This window comes from Fusarium graminearum, chromosome 4 (assembly GCF_000240135.3).
Source record: "Fusarium graminearum PH-1 chromosome 4, whole genome shotgun sequence".
Taxonomy (NCBI): Eukaryota; Fungi; Ascomycota; class Sordariomycetes; order Hypocreales; family Nectriaceae; genus Fusarium; species Fusarium graminearum.
Genome location: NC_026477.1, coordinates 5,297,385 through 5,316,959, shown reverse-complemented (window position 1 = coordinate 5,316,959; position 19,575 = coordinate 5,297,385). Strand labels below are relative to the sequence as shown.

Here is a 19,575-nt window from a genome sequence, read left to right as displayed (position 1 = left end):
TTCCCCATACCAATCTTTCTTTTCACTACAGATAGGAGCCTGAGCTTTGTTCAAGGCCACTGAAAGTCACCAGGGCCCCTGGAATCCGAAAAATTCAACGCAGACTTGCTTCAACCATTTTCTCCCAGAACGACAAAGCCGGAGACGTCCGAAACAAAAGGCTTCCTTTTTGACTCTTTTTCTCGCCTCTTTGACAAACTCTGGTGGCTTGCTTTGCAAACTGCTGCTAATGGACAAACCAGAGGATAAGACAAGGACTGGTCCAGCTTACGCCAGGTTCATTTCCATTTTTCTTACACCAACACTAGTTTCCCGCCGTCCTGGCGGCTGGAAGAACCAGTCATCTAATCAGGTAGCCACTCCGGCTGTAAGATCGTAGATGCTTCTCATCTTAATAGCTATTTAGAGGCGGCTGAATTCAAGCTGGAGAGGACGACGGCGCCTCTGGGCTTTCTGGTAGGGCTGCAGAAAACACATGATAGGTTTTTACCAGTGATCGACTGCACACCAACAGTAGATTGTTCCCCTGTGCCAGAGATGAAGATTTCTAGATTCCGAAGAATCCCATCCACCTTCGGCCTCTGTCAACGTTTATACTAGCCATCTCTATTGACGGTCAACACCTCCCTACCTCTAGAATTTAGAGGCTGGGCTTCATCGACCCTAGTGACCAATCCGGCCATCGGGTGTCCCCTCAAAAGGCCTACACAGATACCTTTTATCCACTGACAGGACGGGACGGGAAGTCTCCAGTATTAATAATTCCATGGGGCCTGGGTCCCCAGGACCTGACCATCCATCTCAGCGCTCGGGAGCGCCCAGAGACATTGACCACCTTGAAAGCCGTAGGATGTATACACAACTGAAGGTTTAGTGAGAAACACAAGGCAAAATAAAGTGAAGTCATGATTCTTAGCTGTCAATCGAAGCGAAAGCGGACCAGGTCAGGCCAGACTAGACGAGACCAGCCTTCCCTGGCTATGAAAAAGAAACCGTTCTCGTTAATTGCATCCTTGGATGGGTTCGTTAATTGATTTTTTGGAGTGAACGATGTCAACCGTCGTGTATCTATCGGATACCAGTGGTCCAAAAGGAATAAGAAAGAAACCGCAAACACCCACAGCACATGGACAAGCGCGAGGATGGCTGTCAAAGGTCGTGGGTACTTCTCATGTCATCTCTCCCGCGGCCAAGCTGCAAGCGATCGAAATGTACCTGCTACCGAGCTGACCCATCCATTCCAAGGTCCTCCCAAGCCAATCCGATCCGTGGACGCCCCCTTCCTCTCCTTCCCTTGCTCCCCTTCCAGGATACTTTCCTACCCTGGCCATTCGACCCTTTCCTGTTTAGGCCTGTTCCCCTTCTTCTGCTCTCTCTACCCTCGCTCAACTCCCTCTGCTTTGACCTTTTTTCTTGAACCCATTTGGCCCATCCGAATCGTCTTTCCCTCTCTCTCCACACATTCAGAACTAGAATCCGCTCGCCCCAGCGGCAAATCGTTCATTCTTTCTCTTACTTCCTTTGTTCTTCTACATCGTCTCGCCTGCGAACGTAAACAACCTACCTTCTTCCACTTCCATCTTCATCTCCATCTCTCTCCGCTGTGCTGTCGTCCTTGGTTGTTCGCCTTTCAATCCCGTTTACTCGCGATTCTTGAACAAGACAACCCGTCCCCAGCAAAGGATAATATAGGAAGCGCAACTCGATCGCTAATTCACAATGGCTGCGAACACAAAGGTACGATGCGAAAACAACACTGTCCCCACGAAACATGCGTTCGGATTTCTTAAACCCCTGCCCACGTCAATCAGCCAGTCACGCATCGTTGCCTTGCTAACTCAAATATACAGTTCCTACGAGAGTATAAGCTCGTCGTTGTCGGTGGTGGTGGTGTCGGTAAATCATGTTTGACCATCCAGTTGATCCAGAGCCACTTCGTAGACGAGTATGATCCTACAATTGAAGGTTTGTAAACTCTAATCGCATTTGCATCATCGTTATGCCGCACCGCAACACGCACTGACACCGTACCTCACAGACTCGTACCGAAAGCAGTGCGTTATCGACGAAGAGGTCGCCCTGCTCGATGTTCTCGACACAGCTGGCCAGGAGGAGTATAGCGCCATGCGCGAGCAGTACATGCGCACTGGAGAGGGATTTCTACTAGTCTACTCCATTACTTCGCGACAAAGCTTCGAGGAAATCACCACATTCCAACAACAGATTCTGCGAGTCAAGGATAAGGACTACTTCCCCATGGTCGTTGTTGGCAACAAGTGCGATCTGGAAGGCGAGCGAGATGTGTCACGACAGGGTATGTTCATTTAATACATCCTACTCAGCCATCATTGACTGACAAATCTTCACAGAGGGAGAGGCCCTAGCCAGATCATTCGGCTGCAAGTTTATTGAGACCTCAGCCAAGTCTCGAATCAATGTCGACAAGGCCTTCTACGATATCGTACGAGAGATCCGAAGATATAACCGCGAGATGCAGGGTTACTCGACCGGCAGCGGTGGCACCTCTGGCGCCAACGGACCCCCCAAGCCTATGGATATGGATAACGGCGAGCAAGAAGCTGGATGCTGTGCCAAGTGTGTGCTCATGTAAACGGGAATGACGTATGTGGACGAAAAGCACCCATCTCAAGACGAAGGTGGATGTGATTGGCAGAATATACCCGCCATGTCTGGGTCTCGCCGATCGCGTGCAATACGATGTGAGGATGCAATTTAACCAGGAGGCTTTCGGAAGAGCACGGAGATGAATTTTTTTGATTGCATCGGATGAGGAGTCAGGTTTAGGCTCGCGTTCATGTTTGAAAATGGACGCAGCCTATGGAGATACCCAGCGATATGGGACAAGGGACCCGGCGTGCCTACGACATGTCATGTCTTTGTGAGGCCGATGGCTCATGCTTAATGACCCATGATCCATATGACGTGGAACATGGATCGGCGTTTCTCTGGAGCGGCTCGCTGTTTTGGACGTTGTGGATAAACAAAAACGGACCGTCTACTCACTGGAAGAGAGAGAAAGACACCGGGAAGGGAGTATGTGCTAGAATAGGCAAAGCAGTGCAATGCTATGCTATGCTATGCTATGCTACTCGTCCCTTCCCGACGACCTCGCGAGAGACACAACCCACCCGACTTTTTGCTCGCTTGGTTCGTGTTGCCGGGGAGGATGAATATTTCAAGATTAAAGCACGGCTTCTACAGGTTCTTCTATATCCATTATTTCATACATGTAATTTTTCTTTCTTTTTTGCTTCTTTTTTTCTATCTTATCAATCTCGAGGTCTCCTTCTCTCCAGCAGCAATGGTTCAATCAGACAATACAAACACAAATTTCTTACCGTTCAAATGTTGATTCCTATCCTTGAACAATCATTCCGGTGATTCGTGGTTTCAGCCGCATGGATTTTCACATGAAGGCGGGACGGAATGCTCAATACCAGTGTTGACCCAGTCAGTCCTTGATCGCGTACGACAGGCTGGACAAGTGCCGGACTCACTCAGGCAGGTCGATCTCACTCCAATTGTGTCTCCAGCTGCTCATACTTGGAAAGCTAATTGATTGAAAAACTAGACTACATGTCTCGGATGCGCTTAACTCTAGGATACGCTCTCATTTCTTCTATCATCATTCATTACGTCCCACTCATTTCGACATCTTCTATCTCATGACTCCTGCCATGCGCTGCTCCTCGACGTGGACCAATAAGCTCATGCCCAATGTTTGAATTCCATAATTTCTTGTCGATGAGGCTTGGCTCGTTGGTCTTGTCGTTCTTCTCGTTTGCTACCCAGTCGTTGCAATTCACACATGCCCAAGCTGTGGATGCACCGTCCAGAAAACCGCCGGAATCTGCCGATAGATTGACTTTATCGAGAGGCTTCCGGGCGAGACAGCCAGGGCATACTGCCTTCTTGAAAGACGAAAGTCGCCATTCCTTCATCAAGGCCGAGAACTTGAGTGCCTCTTCAGCATAGCGCAATCTATGGAATCTGCAGAGAGATGTTCCAAACAACCTGTTTGCGCATGAACAACCCGTCAATGCCTCTGTGTTGCGAAATTCCACAGCTTGCGATGGGTCATTGTTGGGCGTGCAAGTACTTTGAGAATGTTTCGTGTCAGCCACTGCACTATAAATTCGGCGGGCGCCAATGGCTCTGTACTCGGCTGCGTTCTGGACACTGCTACTCATATGACCAGCACAGTCGTTGCATAAGTAAGCACGCATGCTGAGAAGTTCGTCCTCGGTGATGGGGTTGTGGTCATGACGGAACATGTCTTTGAGGTTACCCTGGATACAATCATCGCAAACTGGGAAGTAGCCCGGCAGGGTGCTGCGGTGCGCAAGACTTTGGCAAACGGCTTGATCTTGGCCACTGCCATTCTGAGAGCCACAGCGACCGATTCCACCATTTCCTGGCTCGGCACAACATTGTTGTGATCTCCCGCCTCTTTGCTGGTAAGGGACATCGTCCAAGACATTGGCCTGTGGCGCAGGCTGCATCCACTGACCGTTGACAACAGAAAAGAGGCGTGGCTCAGACGATGCGCTATCGGGATGGTTGCTTGACCTGTGCCACTTTTCCATATCAAGGCCCTCGAGAGGGTTAAAGACTTTCCATCTTGAGCTTTTCTCCTTTGCCTTGAGGCGCGGCTTCTGATTCGCATCCAAAACGAAGCCCAGAAATGGGTTGAAGCTCTCCTCCTTCATGCCTGCGTCCCCGGGTACTCGGTTTGCGAAAGGCTTCCGTCTGTCAGCTTTGGATGTCCCAGTGTAATTGCGTTTCTCAATGAAGCGGCCACGAGGTTGATCCTCATCAAGGCCGAACATCATTCTTAAATCGTCTTGGTTCATCATGCTGATATCAACGCCCAGGCTCGATTGTGCTGGGGGTCGAGCCTGCTGAGCCTGCTGATCATCACCGTCTTGTTGATATCCGAATGCCCCCGAGGCAATCATGGCATCAACAGCTGCATATGAGTTTTCTACTTCATGCTGCGGTTCATCGAACCCTGGCTGCTGATCGAGATCAGGAAGAACAAGATCATCATCGCCATATAAGTCGTTTGGATCCAATCTACTATCAGGTGCTTGTCGAAGGAAGTCTGGGGTTGGTGGCTGAGCTGGAACTGGAAGGGCCGCGTTTTGTCCTGCGGGAAGACCCAGCAGCCCACTGTGAAATGGTTCTTGGTCAGCGAGTACCGGGTTTCCTCCAAAGGTACGTGGCATTGCCGGTGTAACAGACAGGTCTATCCCAGCCTGTGCCATCATTGCGTTCTGGGCATCACGGAGCGAATTCCAAATCATCCGATATACCGGTCCATTATCGATAGGAGCTTGGTAGCCTGGCCAGAATTGACTGATGAGCGCCCCCAGCTGTTCGACCGTCAGTTCTCTGGACTGCACGTCTTTGAAATCGCCTAACGTGCCATCGGCTTTGATCAAGGGGGCGGATATGCCTGGGGGAATCACGTTGTTTGGTGGTCGATGGTGTCGATGCAAGTCGGCGACGGCTCGATAATGAGTTGCCCCGTCTGTGACAGTGCTAATGCCATATATGGGAGCGATAGGACCAATCCAATGCTCGACACTTCGCCCATCTTTGATATCGTTGACGCCTCCAGGACCGTACCCCAAGGCCAGGTAATACAGCGGACCAGGGGGCGGAGCTGAGTCGCCCATTCCATGCGCAGCGATCTTGTACCGGGATATGCAGCCATATGCGTTGTCCTTCTTTAAAGCATCACATGTGGAACCAGTGCTCGTGCAAGAATCACAAGGTCTCATTCGATCACAATTGCGTCCATTGTCTTTGCAAGATTTGCAAACCATGTATGGAGCATACTGGCCGAAACCAACTCTGCTCAAGTCATAGATTGGATATCTTGTCCATTCATCGTTGGCATAGTCATAGGTGGTGCAGTCGATACCGAATTGCGTGCAGCGCTCGCAAGCGTAACCCGACTGATGCCACATGACTAGGCACTCAGCTGCTGATCCAGCCCATTGACAACCTGTGCACTTCTTGCGCCATATGGTACCGGTGGTGGCTTCCACGTACTCGTACCATTTTATCTTCCGGTGTTTCAACTTTTTCTTCTCGTCTACCTCAAACTTGTCGCGTATACGCCAAGTTATCGGCGGAGGCTCATGCGAAGGTGGTGCGATGATGTTGCTTTTGTCGTCCATACATGGCGCACCGTCTTGGAGACATCTTGTACAACCTTGTCTTTGCGCATCCCACAGTCGCCTGTCAGTGATCCAGTTGCAGCACTGATCTCCCTTTAGCGCCTTGAATTCCAGTTGGCGCGCAAGACAGCGGTCGCACGCGTGTCGATACCATGCTGGACGGGCCAGCTTCTTGGGCCGTTTCATGGGCATAAGGTTGCCATCAACACAGCAACGCTGGTCGCGCCGACAGTGAGAGCAATAGTAGCCAAGCATAGCATCTACATCGCAAGTCTCCAACATTCTGTTGTTTGAGCAACGGTCGCATGCAGGCTCTGCGAAGGTTGGGGGATCTTGATCGCCGTATTTCTTATGCTTGAAATCGACCAGAGGGGCCTTAACGCCTGGGACGCGACACATGTGGTCGTTTCCGGTAGCGATGTCTCTAGGCTGTCGGGTTCGAGAGCGATAGTTTGCGCAGTTGCCGCACTCCCTATTGAAAATATCCGCACCTACACTTGGGATTTGTTCCCAGTCACATACTGGGTTTGCGGTGAACATGGCCTTGCCGATGGGATGATTGGCGCAGAAGTCGCATATGGCCCCTTCTGCGATGATTTCGTGGTTACCTCGCACCTCTGCAGCGGCCTGCTTGTTTTTATCAATGCCGACGTTCTCGTCCTTGTCCTTGTCCTTTCCCACGGCACGTTTCGGCCTCTTTACAACTAGGAGAGGGCCATTGTCTTCGGTGGGAACGTTAAGCCGTGAGGGCCTGATGTAAACATTCTTGGCGGTTTTGCTGGGGTCCTTCGCAGGCCTCCCACGCTTCGCAGGCTTGGAAGATGCGGGTGTTTTAGTCCCACTGCTTGCTTTGCTCTTGGAGCTCGTTGTTGCGCGGCTTCTGGTTCTCCCAGAGACCGGATCGTCAACTTGGTTGCCGTCATCTCCGACGGCGGCAGACTTTGTAGTCTTTCTTCGGGTACGACGGGGCTTATCAGCACTGGGCGATGATTCTCGACCTCTCTTCTTGCCCTTGGTCTTGTCTTTGGCAGCACCTGGATCAGAAGCCGCAGGACTTATAAAAGGGTTTTGATTCAAAACATTGGCGGGATCAGGATCGGGCACAGGAGAGGGACCTGAAGGAGCAGGAGAAGGATTCGAGAATACAAGAGGAGGAAGAGCTTGATTAGGAACTAGATATCCAGGATCAAGAGCGGGATATCCGTTGGGATATGCAGGGGTTGGAACCGGAAAACCCAAAGTACGGGCAGGTCGGTTCCGAGGAAGAACAGTGGGAGAGACGATGGGTTCATCTGTGATGAGGTTGATGGCTGGAGCCAGGGTTGGGTCGCAGGTCTGAACGATAGGCGGCCGGGAAGCTAATGGTGAATTGGGCTGGGAAAGATCAAATAGATTGGGATCTATCAGAGCAGGGTCCAGCCAAGGCATATCCTTATCGTTCGGATCATCGTTCGGATCCGGAGGCGTGGGAGGGAAGTGATTCTTATCCGCCATGATTTGAGAAGCACTGACGAGCAACAGTTGATGCTTGTTCGATTAGGTAGTAAACTTCCAGTTGGAGGACCGATAGAACAATTTAAAGCGAGGAAGTAGTTGATGTACTTGACAATAAGGTCAACAAGTTAAGGTGATGAAACTGGTGATCAGTCTATCAAAGACCGTGGAAATCAAAAGACGGTCATAAACAAGAATTGACTATGTTAAAAATGAAGCTCTCCGTGTACAAGTTAATATAATGATCTCAACAACGACGAGCTGACTCTCATTCTTATCCGTCGAGTTCCCATGCCTCGAGTCTCGATCCCTTTGTTTCATGAGCACTCTCACCAGTGTAAACCGTCTTTGTTGTATTGCCCCCCCTGGACTAACCCCAAGTTCTTTGGTTCCCAATTTAGACAATCGCTGTTCTTTCAGATATAAGTCCCGTGTGCCCCTTTGATGTTGGTCTGCTTTGCACAAAGAACTGGGAGAGGGATCGGGAACAATCATTGGATGCTCTTCCAGCATGTTCATGGTGCCATTTGAATGTAACTGGTTCGAGAACTCGCCTTTTGCCAGTGCGGACTTGCCGAGACTCGCTATCGTGATACGTCAACTGTTTTGAGGTGTTTGAATCATTCCCAAAAGAGGGCGTCATATCTTGTTCTTTGTTGAGACATGTATTCATCAGTGGTAAGGCCAAAGCCCTTTCTCTAGCCTCATTTATCTCTATTCTCCTGTACGAGAAAAATGGCACTAGATGATTTGGGCATAATACTTTGGAGGATGAACGTATGTTGTAAAAGCATCAACTGAAAAGGAGACGCAGTTACTTGGGGTATCGTGAAAAGGTTTACTTTTATATCTACACGTAATCTTCACATCGCACTTCAGCGTTCTAGGCAATAACCACCTTCCTCTCTCCAGGCGCCCTTGTCGTCGATACTTGCTTCTCTTGCAAGCCAGTGTCCGCTATGCATACCAAAAACGTCCATCCCGTAATTCCCATCAAAGAAACGCTCAATTAGTATCCTCGATCATCCCCATTGTACATACATGTCTAATGACTCCTGCAATTTCCCAACAATCCTCCCTGTCCTTCTAGTCCAGCCAGATATCATCTAGGTAAGCGAGAGAGCACTTGCGTCCACCTAGATACCTGCCCTATAAATCAAAATTCCCTTGTCTTGTCATCAATCAATATCCTTGCTTATCCAGAGAACTGGAAGCGCGTGGCCTCAAGCTGACCAAGACCATCGCGAGGAGCTACGTTTCGTCGTCTGTATGTGTTGGTAAAATCTTGCAGAATCGCACGCACGTTCTTCATAGCGCTGGGATCTCCTGACTGAAGCTTCTCCTTGGTCTTGAGAAGGAATCGATTGGCCTCGGTCGGGGAGACGGTTCCCTCGGGCAGTAGTTCTATCGTGCGGGCCACCCACTGGTGAGTCTCGAGTGGAACCAGCTCAAAGCAGGCCAAGAGAACGCCACTACCGTCGGCAAAACAATCACGGGGGAAAGTGATCATCATGCCTGCCATGATCTGCTTGACCAGGTTCTCGCCGAGGGTCTGCAGCAAGCCCTTGACAATATTCTTCATCTCAGATGCCGCGGCCTCTGGAAGACCGTCGCTGGTAGCGGGGTTGTCGCCACCATAAGAAAGCAGGTCACGGAGGAAGTGTAGTGTCGAGGAGAGAGGATCTCGCTGCTCAAGAGTCAGAGCATAGATGGATGCCTCGAAGATGGATCGCAGCAAGTGAGAGGGGATGAGCTTCTGGGGGTAATAGAGAAGAGCATCAATCAGGAGGCGGAAGAAGTCGTCAATAACGTCAGGAAGTTCCTTAGGTTGCAGTTCCGTCATGACTCGAAGGAAGGTTGTTGTCTGGGCCTCAAAGAAGGTGTAGATGTTTTCGGTGGTAGCTTGATCAACGTGCTCGCGAGCCTCGGAAAATTCGCGCAGGATTGCCGAAGTCACCCACAGGAAACAGCCTTCCCTGGAGTTGTTGAAGCCACCGGCGAGTTTGTTTGCCATTTCGGGGAGCAATGGAGCCATAGCTGTGCGGTGAGAAATGACCATATTGCGCCAGCACCTACACACACGCTCACAGATGGGTGTGAAGCTCAGAAAGTTGTCCAGTACGGTGGACAGAATAGGGAACACCTCTTGCCAATACTTGACAGCGGGATTCTCCTGGCCTGGGTTGACAGGAGGCACAACATACTGAACAAATATGGTGATGAGCTGCAGATGATCTATAAATGGGTTAGCTGGTTGGCAGTCTTGAATGAGTTTGATATGCTTACCTGCGAGAGCCAACTTGCCATCCTCGTCAGTGGCAACATTGGCCTTTGTCATCAATCGCTGAATCAAGGGATCACAATAAACCTTGAGCAGCCGGTACACCTCCTCGGTGGGCTGGCTGGCCACAACGTTGGCTACGCCCTCTGTGATCTCCTCCTTGCTCAGGTCGGGAAGCTTGTCTAGAACTTGGTCATAGAACTCCTGAAGCTGCAGCACCTGACCGCTCAGGAGATGCTTGCAATCTGTGCAGAAGTACTTGATGGCCAGAGCAGCACCGCGGATGATCTCCTTGGAATCTGACTGGAACGATGTGACGATGTAGTTGAACTGAGGCTGGAGATATTCAGGGTGTGCAGCTGTCCATTCTGTGTAACGGCCAAGAACCATGATGGTTGCGAAACGAAGTTTCTCGTGGCTGGGCATTTGTACAAGAAGAGGCATGAGCTGAGGCAAGACAATGCTCTCGTCCTTGTCAACCATACGTCCTAGGGCGCGCATAGCGAACAGAGGCGCCTCCAGCTCCTGCCAGTGAGGGACCACTGTGTCAGTCACCTGGTTGGCATACTTGGACATCCACAATTGTATGGATTGGAGAACCTTGGTGAGGCAGTCTGTAACACCCATCACCTCACAGCAATCCTTAAGTGTATCGCCCATGTGGTGTCGGAACTCTCTGAATTTCTCCTCTTGCTCTCGGTCACCATCGAACAAATCGTTTTCGTTGCCCGATTCCGGCTTGGGGTACTCGAGGTGCTTGAGAAGAACATCAACCAGCTTTGAATAGACGTCGACTAGCTCAAGCCGGCCCTGAATGTAGATATCGAGCACAATGTAGAGCTTGAGCTCATACCAGAAGTTAAAGGTATGTTCAATAACCTCCCGCTCGGTATCTCGAACAGCGCACTCCAAAGTTGCATCGACCAAAGGCCGGAAGTGTGCGGGCTGACGTGCGATTCCGACAACCCAACTTTCTGCGGCCGTCGCGAATACTTTGGTTAAAGCCTTGAGTGTCTCAGTGTCTTCCTCGTCGGCTGCCTTTGCGATTTGAGGCTTGAGTGAGATGATTCGAGGGAATAGCATTTCGATGATCTCCCGGCTCTCGTCCACGTCGCTAGTTTCTCGGAGCATGGTGCAAAGACACTCTGAAGCCTCCTGGCTGCAGTTATCGCTCGTCGTGCCGTTGAAAACGATATCCATGAGAGGCGACCTGACAACGTCGCCGATCGGGACCTCTCGAAGCCAGGATGTGATGCATTCCATCAACTGAGGGTTCTGAGCAGCAGCTGCTACAGTGGATGTCAGTGGTTTGTGGACAAGAAGATCCAGCGCAACTTACGTGAAGACTGAGAGTAGTTAATGAGCAGTTGGACAACTTGGCCCGCGTTGTCTGCCAATAGAGCTTGCGTTCGCATGGCAAGGTCTTCTTCCTAATTCCAACAATTAGACTTGAACTGGTGCTGAGGTCCACCGGATATGACAATCTCGAAAGAAGCGTGTTTCCGATCTATGGTTGCGCGATCCACATACAGACAAGGTGATCTTTCGACCTTCGGTAACTTCTTCGGGAAGAACCCGCAGAAAATCCAGAATACAAGCGTGGCTCTCGGGGCTGTCGCTGAGTGACTGGACAACAGATGACAGGACATCGTCCCATTCCTTCATCTGAATGGCGAGGATAGCCAGGCATACACAGAGCTGGACACGGATGGGCTTGGGTCCCGGGGCGAAATGCTTTAGAAGCAGGAGGATCTGGCTTCGGAGGGCGGGCAGCTCGCTAGCAGGGACTTGAGTCGATAGATCGTATGTAATCTAGCAAAAGTCAGAAATGAGAAGCTATAGTAGGTTTCAAGAGCATCAAACCTTTCCACGAAGGGTGATGGCAGCAAATAGAGTGGCCTCTGGCTCAGCATCTGACTGCAGAATACCTATTATAGTTGCCCATGAATCCTTCTGTAGATCTCAAACATTAGCAAGCTGATGAGAAAGTTGGAAAGCCACAGTAACCCACCGATTTCTGAAATCTCTCCAAGTATTCGTGGGCATGCTTCTTTGCGTCTTGCTCCCCGCTCCGCATCGTCATGACAGCAGCCAGCACATCGGGCGGCGCAAAAGCCTCCTGGGCTCCGTTCGTAGCCATTACGTATCAGGCGGTTGGTATAAAGTACGGAAGTAGATATTCGCGTACGTTGACTATGTTGCGCACGATGGACCCTGGTGGTTGCGGCGCATACAAAGGGGGACAGCAGCTGGGCGTCGATGGGGTGTTACTGGGAGTCGCAAGCGTAAAGGTTGGCGGAAAGGCTGGCTGAGAGCACCAGTTGAGAAAGAAGGAAAGAAGCGAAGTGAGGGTATGGGAAAAGGAGAAAAGAGGACCCCGAACGTTGGAGAAGAGTCGTTTTAATGATCAGGCCAAAGTTGAAGGTGGGATAAATGATGTCTCCAGGCTAGTGTCAATCAGAAGTAAAATACACAAAGCCCACCCAGCTCATCAAGCCAGACGTTGTCAGTCATGGCGGGGCAACCTGATGGCCGTAGATTAACCGACAATGCCTTCACTTCACGCGTCATAAAGGATCTGATTTCTTGATAATCAATTGGTAGCTTAGTATTCAGTACTGTAGGCTTTGTCGGGATGAAAGCAATCTCTAAGAGTCTTTTTGCCAAGTAGGTACCTACCTAGGTAGGTATGTTCATAAACATTAAAAATTGGTGACAAAGACAGAAACAAGCTATGCAACTGTCACGTGTCCATCGATGTCTCAGACTCTTTATTCCAAAGTTGATTGCTTATTTGATTGGGGGATTTTGCACTAAAGATCTTGCAATGGATATCGTGAAGTAGACGCCTCGTGAACCCCATGCTTGATCTCACCGTCACCGATAACAAGGCCATTGAGTCTACGGTCGTGAGTGTCTGTTGGAATCTGGTGCTCCGATGTCGCAGGGACCATCTGTTCCTTCAAAGCTAGACCATACAAGTGCAACGGATTTTGCTGAGCGATGCCCTTTGACTCGAGCTTGGCCATGTACCTGTTAATAAAGAAGTCATAAAATCCCTTGCCGTGACCAAGACGCCGAATGGACCCTGATTCATCAAAGTCAAAGGCGACGCCCGGGACGACAATGAAGTCAAGAATGGCTGGGTCGGGAGCCTCAACATCAGAGTCGCCTAGTATACGTTGTCTTGCATCAGCAGTGGCCGGATCCACGCTTGGGATCCCCCACTTGTCCAGCTTGAGGCTTTCGTAGTCTTGTATGTTTTCTAGATGAACCATATCCATTACACGTGACGGGGTATCCGGCGTTTGGAAAGGCGACTTGTGAAGGTAGGGAACAAAGACTTGCTTGCCAGCACCCAGTGCATGACGAACAATGGCATCTGTCTGGACCTCAGCGGTAGGCATGGCCAGGTAGATGCTGATGCGTCTAGCATCCTTGTAAGGTTGAAGCTCTTTAAGAGACTCAAAGATACAACGGCCTGTGTGACTCGAGTTAGGGGAATTGTCTTATATGTAAAAAGACTAATATTATGAATGAATGAGTGTTGGTTGTTTGGTGATCATACTCTGAGTAGTAATGGAGTCCTGTGATATCGTGGAGAGCTTCTGCTTCACAAGCTTCCTCAGCTGCTGCTTAGCAGCAGGAAGGGATGACGCCATAGCCGTAACAAGGCTGACAGGACTTGTTGAACCGAGGTGGTGGATTGATATTGGCTCCTGTTGGTGAAAAAGAGTGATTTTCTAGCTGATGTTTAACTTATTCCGTGAAAAGGGTCCTACAGCAGTGGAGGTTGCGCTAAAGCAGTTGGAAAGCTGCTCCTGGCACCGACAGAGCGGATACGTGCCAAACCCAAATTCGGTCTCTGGCGTCATTTCAACTCTCAACCCTTCATCATGTGCCCTGGCCCTGGCCCGGCGCCGGCGACGTCTAAGAAGTTGTCGCAGGCATCGGCGGTGAAGCTCGAGGCAACAAATCCAAGACTACCTAGGCTTTTTTATTTATTAGTTTATTCGACAAAGGCGGATATTGAAAAAAAATGTTCTAAAGTTATTAGGCGGCCAATAATGAACCAGGGTCCTGAATGTGAACGAACCCCCACGCCGTATTCAAGGTCAACCTGTTTACCAGTATCAAATTGATCCCATTTTGTGAGACGGAGAAGAAATGCTTTGTTAGTACGTAATGTATCCCGTAATTTGTCTATCAACAAGACTGTACGGGTAGATGCAGTTGAGATTCTCCATATTTACTTCTGACAACATATTACGATAAATACAAATGCAAATGCAATGACAATCATGTTTCTACGTATTAAAAGCCCCCTATGGGTCAACGCAGGGGTAAAGAACACTATTTGATTCAAATTCATAATCAATATTGAATTGTTTGAATTGCTGGATATCGGATTGGTAGAGTAATTCTTCTGCTGTACAGGGTTCATCGAACAGGGCCTGGGCCATGGATAGAAAAGTCTGTGTTTCTGTCGACCATGAACCAGGGAACGCTAATCATTTGCAATGCAACGCATCTCATTGCTCAAAAGTTGGGATGAAAACCCGAACCCATACCCATACCCAGGCATGTCTCAGGCATTGTGATGAGTTTGAACATGGGTGGCCCGGAGCTTAACGCGTGTCATATTTTAATACCACCTATGTAGAGGAACAAAGTTGTCTGGGGGTGAACTTTAGCATTGCTGTATACGAACGTATGTACAGAGTAGTGGGCAGAGTACGCAAGGATTGAGGTGGAAGAGCAGAAATTGAACTAATATACTGATACAACGAGGCTAAAGTTTAACCCTTTGAAGCTTTGCTCATTAGCAGCAGATCTTTACTGAACTGAGATTGAACCAGGAACAGCTTCCAAAAACGCTGGATCAGCGTGTACTCGGCCAAGATAAGAAATAAGCAGTAGAGATGCGCTGAAGGCCTGATCAGAGCAGTTGAAGATGCTGAAGGTTAACAAGGAGATCTTGGGCGATGTCCACTGCTATCTAATCAGATCCATCGTTCATCAACAGATATCATCCTCTTCCCTGTACAGAGGTAGCCGAGATGGAGTTGTCAGGGATTCTTCGGCCCGCTTGTTTGTTGCTGGCTGTCGTTGGGATGCTGTGCTTAGTGCGCTTCGGTGACGAGGACATGGGTTGAAGTTTTGTCCAGTATGAAGCAGTAGGTATGTAAGAACGAGAATCGTGTCATGGCGGACAACTTCATTGATGGTGATATCGAGCTGCTGCACAGCCACCCCAACACAATGACTCTTTTTCATGGCAGGGCCATGTCGCTTTTAGATTGAAGATCTTCAGTAGATCTTTGCGTCTGCATTGAAGTCAACTCTTTGCTACATGTATGTATAACTCAACTGACAGGCTGACAGGTAAAAGGACAGGGCCAAGGACGGTGTATTTCCCGTTCTGGTCATGACCCGTGGAAGGATTCACAGTACATAGCACCCTGTAGAATGGCGCTTGGCTTCGGCAGCCTCCCGCAAATAATAACTGCAAGTTACAACCCAATTAGATGGCTTTCATTCCTTTTGTGTCTGCACACCTTTCTACTTGCAACCATCAGTTAACATGATGGCTCAGAATGCATGTGCTTATCTTCTCAACTCTTAACTGCCAATATTTATGCATACTTCTTCTCCCTAACAGTAACTTGGTTAACTTGGACTTGAATAACACGAACACTCTAGAGTCTAGAGTCTACTTGCTACAATGCGTCATCCCGTCACCGACTCCCTTGTCATCCGCCTGATCCTAGTCACCCACTAAACACCCTTGGGCTCTCCACGCGTGTCCGTTCGTAGCAATTCCCTCACGCCCGTACATAGTAGCCTTGCTTTCTTTTTGGTCTCACTGTCTCTTCCTCTATTATATTCGTTGCTTGACTCAATTCATTCGTTCATGTTCATCAGTATTTCGACTAGCGGCACGACCCCTATTCTTCAAGTACATACGGCATTGTACTGTTCTGTCACATAAGGACCTTTTGCTTTGCGGCTCCATACCTAGAGACCTAAAGACCTACTGCACCAGGCCGGATCGATGATAGCTGGAGCCCATCGACCACGCCCCGCTACTGACTGTTTTGCCTCGTCTCTTTAGTCAAGCGATAGGTGCTTGATAGCCTCGATACGCGATTCCTGACTGCCAGTACAACACACACCCCTCCCCGCTATGGGCAAACGCACCACCAATTCTTCCTCGGCCTCCTTCTCCTCCTCCAGCAAACAAAGCCTTAGCCGCAAATCTTCAGCGTCCTCGTCCCTGGCAGAGAGGGTTGGAGACAGGGTTGTTGACGACTACCCGACACTGCGCCAGGACGTTGCCCTTCAGCCCCTAACATCCTCGTCCTCATCCTCCACCACCAGATCCACTGTGACTGTCTCACCCTCACACCCAGTCCAAGACCAGGGCCATGTCTTGCTGTACCAGGCTCCGGCCTCTGATATATTACCTCTCCCATTATTAACTACCACTGCTACCCCAGCTGCTTCTGCTTCTGCTTCTGTCTCTGCCCCCCAACCAGTCCTCGTCGACTATCAAAATGCAGCCCCGCCGTCTCCTGAACACACCAATACCGATGACAGTCTAGATGCTACTCCCCAACCCTCAAACGCCGACTTAGACATGGCTTCCAAGAAGACGCCCTTCTTGCGCTCTGCCGCCCGCTCTGATGCTGCCCCGTATGGCTCCGTGTCGCTAACACCCAGTCGCAACAACTCGCCCGCTGGCAGTGATCGCTGGGACCCCGACTCCCACCAATTGCGTCATGTCACCGATACAATGCGCAGTGAGACGTCGCACCGCTCTGGACTCAGCAAAAAGTCCTCCTCGAGACTGTCAGAAGAAATCGATGGCGCCGTCCTTGTTTCCGGCCTCGAGGGTCGCATGGGTCTTGGTGAACCTACGCATCCTGGCGTTCTCGAGGGCAGCTTGAAAGACGATCTGTCTGAGGATGGCGCACTGCTGGACGACGATTCCTCCGCTACTTCAAATACCGAATACCAAGAAAATTCTCCCCACGAGGCTGTCCGCGCCTCCGTTCCGCCCACCGATAATACCACCCTCTCCATAAACACGCCGCGCATGTGGTGTCTCTCCGTTTTATTCGCCATCCTCGGCTCCTCGACCAATTTGTTCTTCTCATTAAGATACCCTAGTGTTGCCATTACTCCAGTTATTGCTTTATTACTTGTCCACCCTCTCGGACACCTGTGGGATTTCGTGTTGAAGCGGCCCTACGACCCTGAAGAAGACTTTGTCGACGGCGTGCGGGTGCCGTTGGTGAGCGACGATGCGCATAGTTTACATAAAGTTAAGAAGCGCACCCGTGTGAGGAGGTGGCTGGCGCAAGGCCGTTGGAACGAGAAGGAGCATACTTGCGTCTACGTTAGCAGCAATGTTGCGTTTGGCTTCGCCTTTGCGACCGACGTTATCGTTGAACAAACCCAGTTCTATAACCAAGAAGCCCCCATTGTTTACCAGCTTCTTCTCACAATATCTACGCAAATCCTCGGTTATGGTTTCGCGGGCTTGACGCGCCGGTTCCTCGTCCGACCCAGCGGTATGATTTGGCCGGGAACTCTCATGTCGGCAGCCATGTTTTCAACACTTCACAAACAAGAGAATAAGCCTGCCGGAGGCTGGACCATCAGCAGGTGGAAATTCTTCTACATCGTGTGGACTGTGTCCTTCCTCTTCTACTTTCTGCCTGGGCTCCTCATGCCAGCGCTGAGCTACTTCAACGTCATCACTTGGTTTGCCCCCAAGAATGTTGTTATTGCAAATCTATTTGGCGTTTCCTCTGGGCTCGGTCTGTTTCCGTTAACGTTCGACTGGGCGCAAGTCACATATGTTGGTTCGCCGTTGCTGGTCCCTTTTTGGGCTGCTATGAACGTTATCGGAGGTCTGGCCGTAGTTATGTGGATCATCGCACCTATCTTCTACTACACCAACGTTCTCTTCTCCTCGTATATGCCAATTCTCTCGGCGGCTGTGTTCGACAATACTGGCAAAGTTTACGACGTTAGCAAGATCCTTACGCCCGAATTCCTTTTTGATCGCGAAGCGTACCAAAACTACAGCAGAGTCTTTTTGCCTATCACATATGTGTTGAGCTATGGAGTTCAGTTCGCTGGCCTATCTGCCCTTTTGACGCATACTGCTTGCTGGCACGGTCAGGATATCTGGAAGTCTTGGAAACGAGCCCTTCAGGAGGCCCGCGAGGATGGGCAAGCCAAGTACGAGCCTGTGGCAGACTCCCCTGGGTCGCTGCCTCGCCAGTCAACCGACGAAAGTGGCAGGCGAATGTCATCAGTATCGCATGTTGATGGAATCATTAGCCGTGAGGATATCCACAGCAAGCTCATGAAGAGATACAAGGATGCTCCCCTGAGCTGGTACTTGATAACGTTTCTCACCATGACTGCTATCGGAATCTTTGTGGTCGAATAGTAGGCGCTCTTACACGATGTTCCTTGAGATCCAGTTGCTAATTAAGTCAGTTATCCTGTCCACTTACCTTGGTACGGTCTTTTGCTCGCCCTCGCCATCGGGGCCCTCTTCTTCATCCCCAATGGCATCATCATGGCCGTAACGAACCAGCACAGTAGCATTTACCTCATCTGCCAGCTTATCTGCGGTGTTGTCTTCCCAGGCCGTCCTATCGCCAATATGGTCTTTGTCACATACGGTTACATCTCGTCAGCCCAGGGTATCAAATTCGCATCCGATCTTAAGCTCGGTCACTACATGAAGATTCCCCCGCGAATCCTGTTTCTGGTACAGATTGTTGCGACTCTTGTTTCCTCCTTGACCCAGATCGGTGTGCTCAACTGGATGTTTGCCAACATCAGGGGCATCTGCACTTCTGAGGCGATCAACGGCTTCACTTGTCCCATTGCTAGGGTTCACTTCAACGGCTCCATCTTGTGGGGAGTTGTCGGGCCCAACGAGTTCTTCGGCCCGAAGGCCATCTATCGATCCCTGGTCTGGTTCTTTCCGCTAGGCGCACTACTACCGATTCCTTTGTGGCTCTACAGCCGACGTCACCGCTCGAGCATCCTGCGCAAGGTCAATCTCCCTGTCATCTTTGGCGCCATGTCCTGGATCCCCCCTGCCACAGGTCTCAACTTCTCTGTCTGGGTGCTCGTCTGCTACGTCTTTAATTATCTGATTAAAAACCGACATAACGCTTGGTGGAGTAAGTACACCATGACTCTGAGCGCAGCTCTCGATTCTGGTCTTGCTTTTGGTATTGTGGTTGTCTTTTTTGGTTTTATTTATCCTGGGTTTGCGCAAAATCTCAAGTGGTGGGGAACCGAAGTGTACAAGCAAGGTTGCGACTGGCAAGCTTGTTCATACAACACCCTTCAAGAGGGCGAGCATTTCGGGCCTAAAACTTGGTAAAGCTCTGATGGTGGAAGGCGTTAAATATAGATATAAACTTATTATCTGAGGGTCACAATGATGGACCGCATGGATGGTCCTAGGCGTTATGAGGAAGATGTGGTTACTACACAGCGAAGCGCTGAACGATATCTTTAGACACAAATGACATGGGCAGTTTCAGTTCCACA

General features: G+C 50.1%; 6 protein-coding genes across 6 annotated transcripts; 3 read left to right on the top strand and 3 right to left on the bottom strand.

The window, feature by feature from the left end:
- The first annotated feature begins 1,367 nt into the window (after positions 1-1,367).
- FGSG_09778 (uncharacterized protein) lies at positions 1,368-3,571 on the top strand. Its single transcript, XM_011329611.1, has 4 exons — positions 1,368-1,737; positions 1,851-1,965; positions 2,039-2,314; positions 2,370-3,571. The coding sequence occupies exons 1-4, from the start codon at positions 1,720-1,722 to the stop codon at positions 2,609-2,611; spliced, it is 651 nt and encodes a 216-aa protein (XP_011327913.1). The 5' UTR covers positions 1,368-1,719; the 3' UTR covers positions 2,612-3,571.
- Positions 3,572-3,653: 82 nt separating this feature from the next.
- Positions 3,654-5,344, bottom strand: FGSG_09779 (uncharacterized protein; the record flags this gene model as incomplete). Its single annotated transcript, XM_011329610.1, has 2 exons — positions 3,654-5,193; positions 5,337-5,344. The coding sequence occupies 2 exons, from the start codon at positions 5,342-5,344 to the stop codon at positions 3,654-3,656; spliced, it is 1,548 nt and encodes a 515-aa protein (XP_011327912.1).
- A 1,216-nt stretch (positions 5,345-6,560) lies between these two features.
- FGSG_13645 (uncharacterized protein) lies at positions 6,561-6,917 on the top strand (the record flags this gene model as incomplete). Its single annotated transcript, XM_011329609.1, has 1 exon — positions 6,561-6,917. One exon carries the CDS (start codon positions 6,561-6,563, stop codon positions 6,915-6,917), a length of 357 nt encoding a protein of 118 aa, XP_011327911.1.
- Positions 6,918-8,616: 1,699 nt separating this feature from the next.
- On the bottom strand, positions 8,617-12,405 carry FGSG_09780 (uncharacterized protein). The gene is made up of 6 exons (XM_011329608.1): positions 11,996-12,405; positions 11,848-11,937; positions 11,515-11,796; positions 11,324-11,414; positions 9,990-11,273; positions 8,617-9,938 (listed from the first exon to the last, which is right to left on the bottom strand). Exons 1-6 carry the CDS (start codon positions 12,122-12,124, stop codon positions 8,899-8,901), a joined length of 2,916 nt encoding a protein of 971 aa, XP_011327910.1. The 5' UTR covers positions 12,125-12,405; the 3' UTR covers positions 8,617-8,898.
- A 392-nt stretch (positions 12,406-12,797) lies between these two features.
- Positions 12,798-13,859, bottom strand: FGSG_09781 (uncharacterized protein; the record flags this gene model as incomplete). Its single annotated transcript, XM_011329607.1, has 3 exons — positions 12,798-13,465; positions 13,553-13,703; positions 13,767-13,859. The coding sequence occupies 3 exons, from the start codon at positions 13,857-13,859 to the stop codon at positions 12,798-12,800; spliced, it is 912 nt and encodes a 303-aa protein (XP_011327909.1).
- Positions 13,860-16,171: 2,312 nt separating this feature from the next.
- On the top strand, positions 16,172-19,405 carry FGSG_09782 (uncharacterized protein; the record flags this gene model as incomplete). Its single annotated transcript, XM_011329606.1, has 2 exons — positions 16,172-18,450; positions 18,502-19,405. 2 exons carry the CDS (start codon positions 16,172-16,174, stop codon positions 19,403-19,405), a joined length of 3,183 nt encoding a protein of 1,060 aa, XP_011327908.1.
- Positions 19,406-19,575: the final 170 nt, after the last annotated feature.

Excerpts from the sequence above, each read along its gene's own strand:
- FGSG_09778 (XM_011329611.1), top strand. Across the intron at positions 1,966-2,038 it reads GTATGATCCTACAATTGAAG|ACTCGTACCGAAAGCAGTGC; the intron begins GTTTGTAAACTC and ends CGTACCTCACAG. Across the intron at positions 2,315-2,369 it reads GCGAGATGTGTCACGACAGG|AGGGAGAGGCCCTAGCCAGA; the intron begins GTATGTTCATTT and ends AAATCTTCACAG.
- FGSG_09780 (XM_011329608.1), bottom strand. The coding sequence starts at position 12,124 with ATGGCTACGAACGGAGCCCAGGAGGCTTTTGCGCCGCCCGATGTGCTG. Across the intron at positions 11,938-11,995 it reads TGGAGAGATTTCAGAAATCG|AAGGATTCATGGGCAACTAT; the intron begins GTGGGTTACTGT and ends TGAGATCTACAG. Across the intron at positions 11,274-11,323 it reads TAACTACTCTCAGTCTTCAC|CAGCTGCTGCTCAGAACCCT; the intron begins GTAAGTTGCGCT and ends CATCCACTGTAG.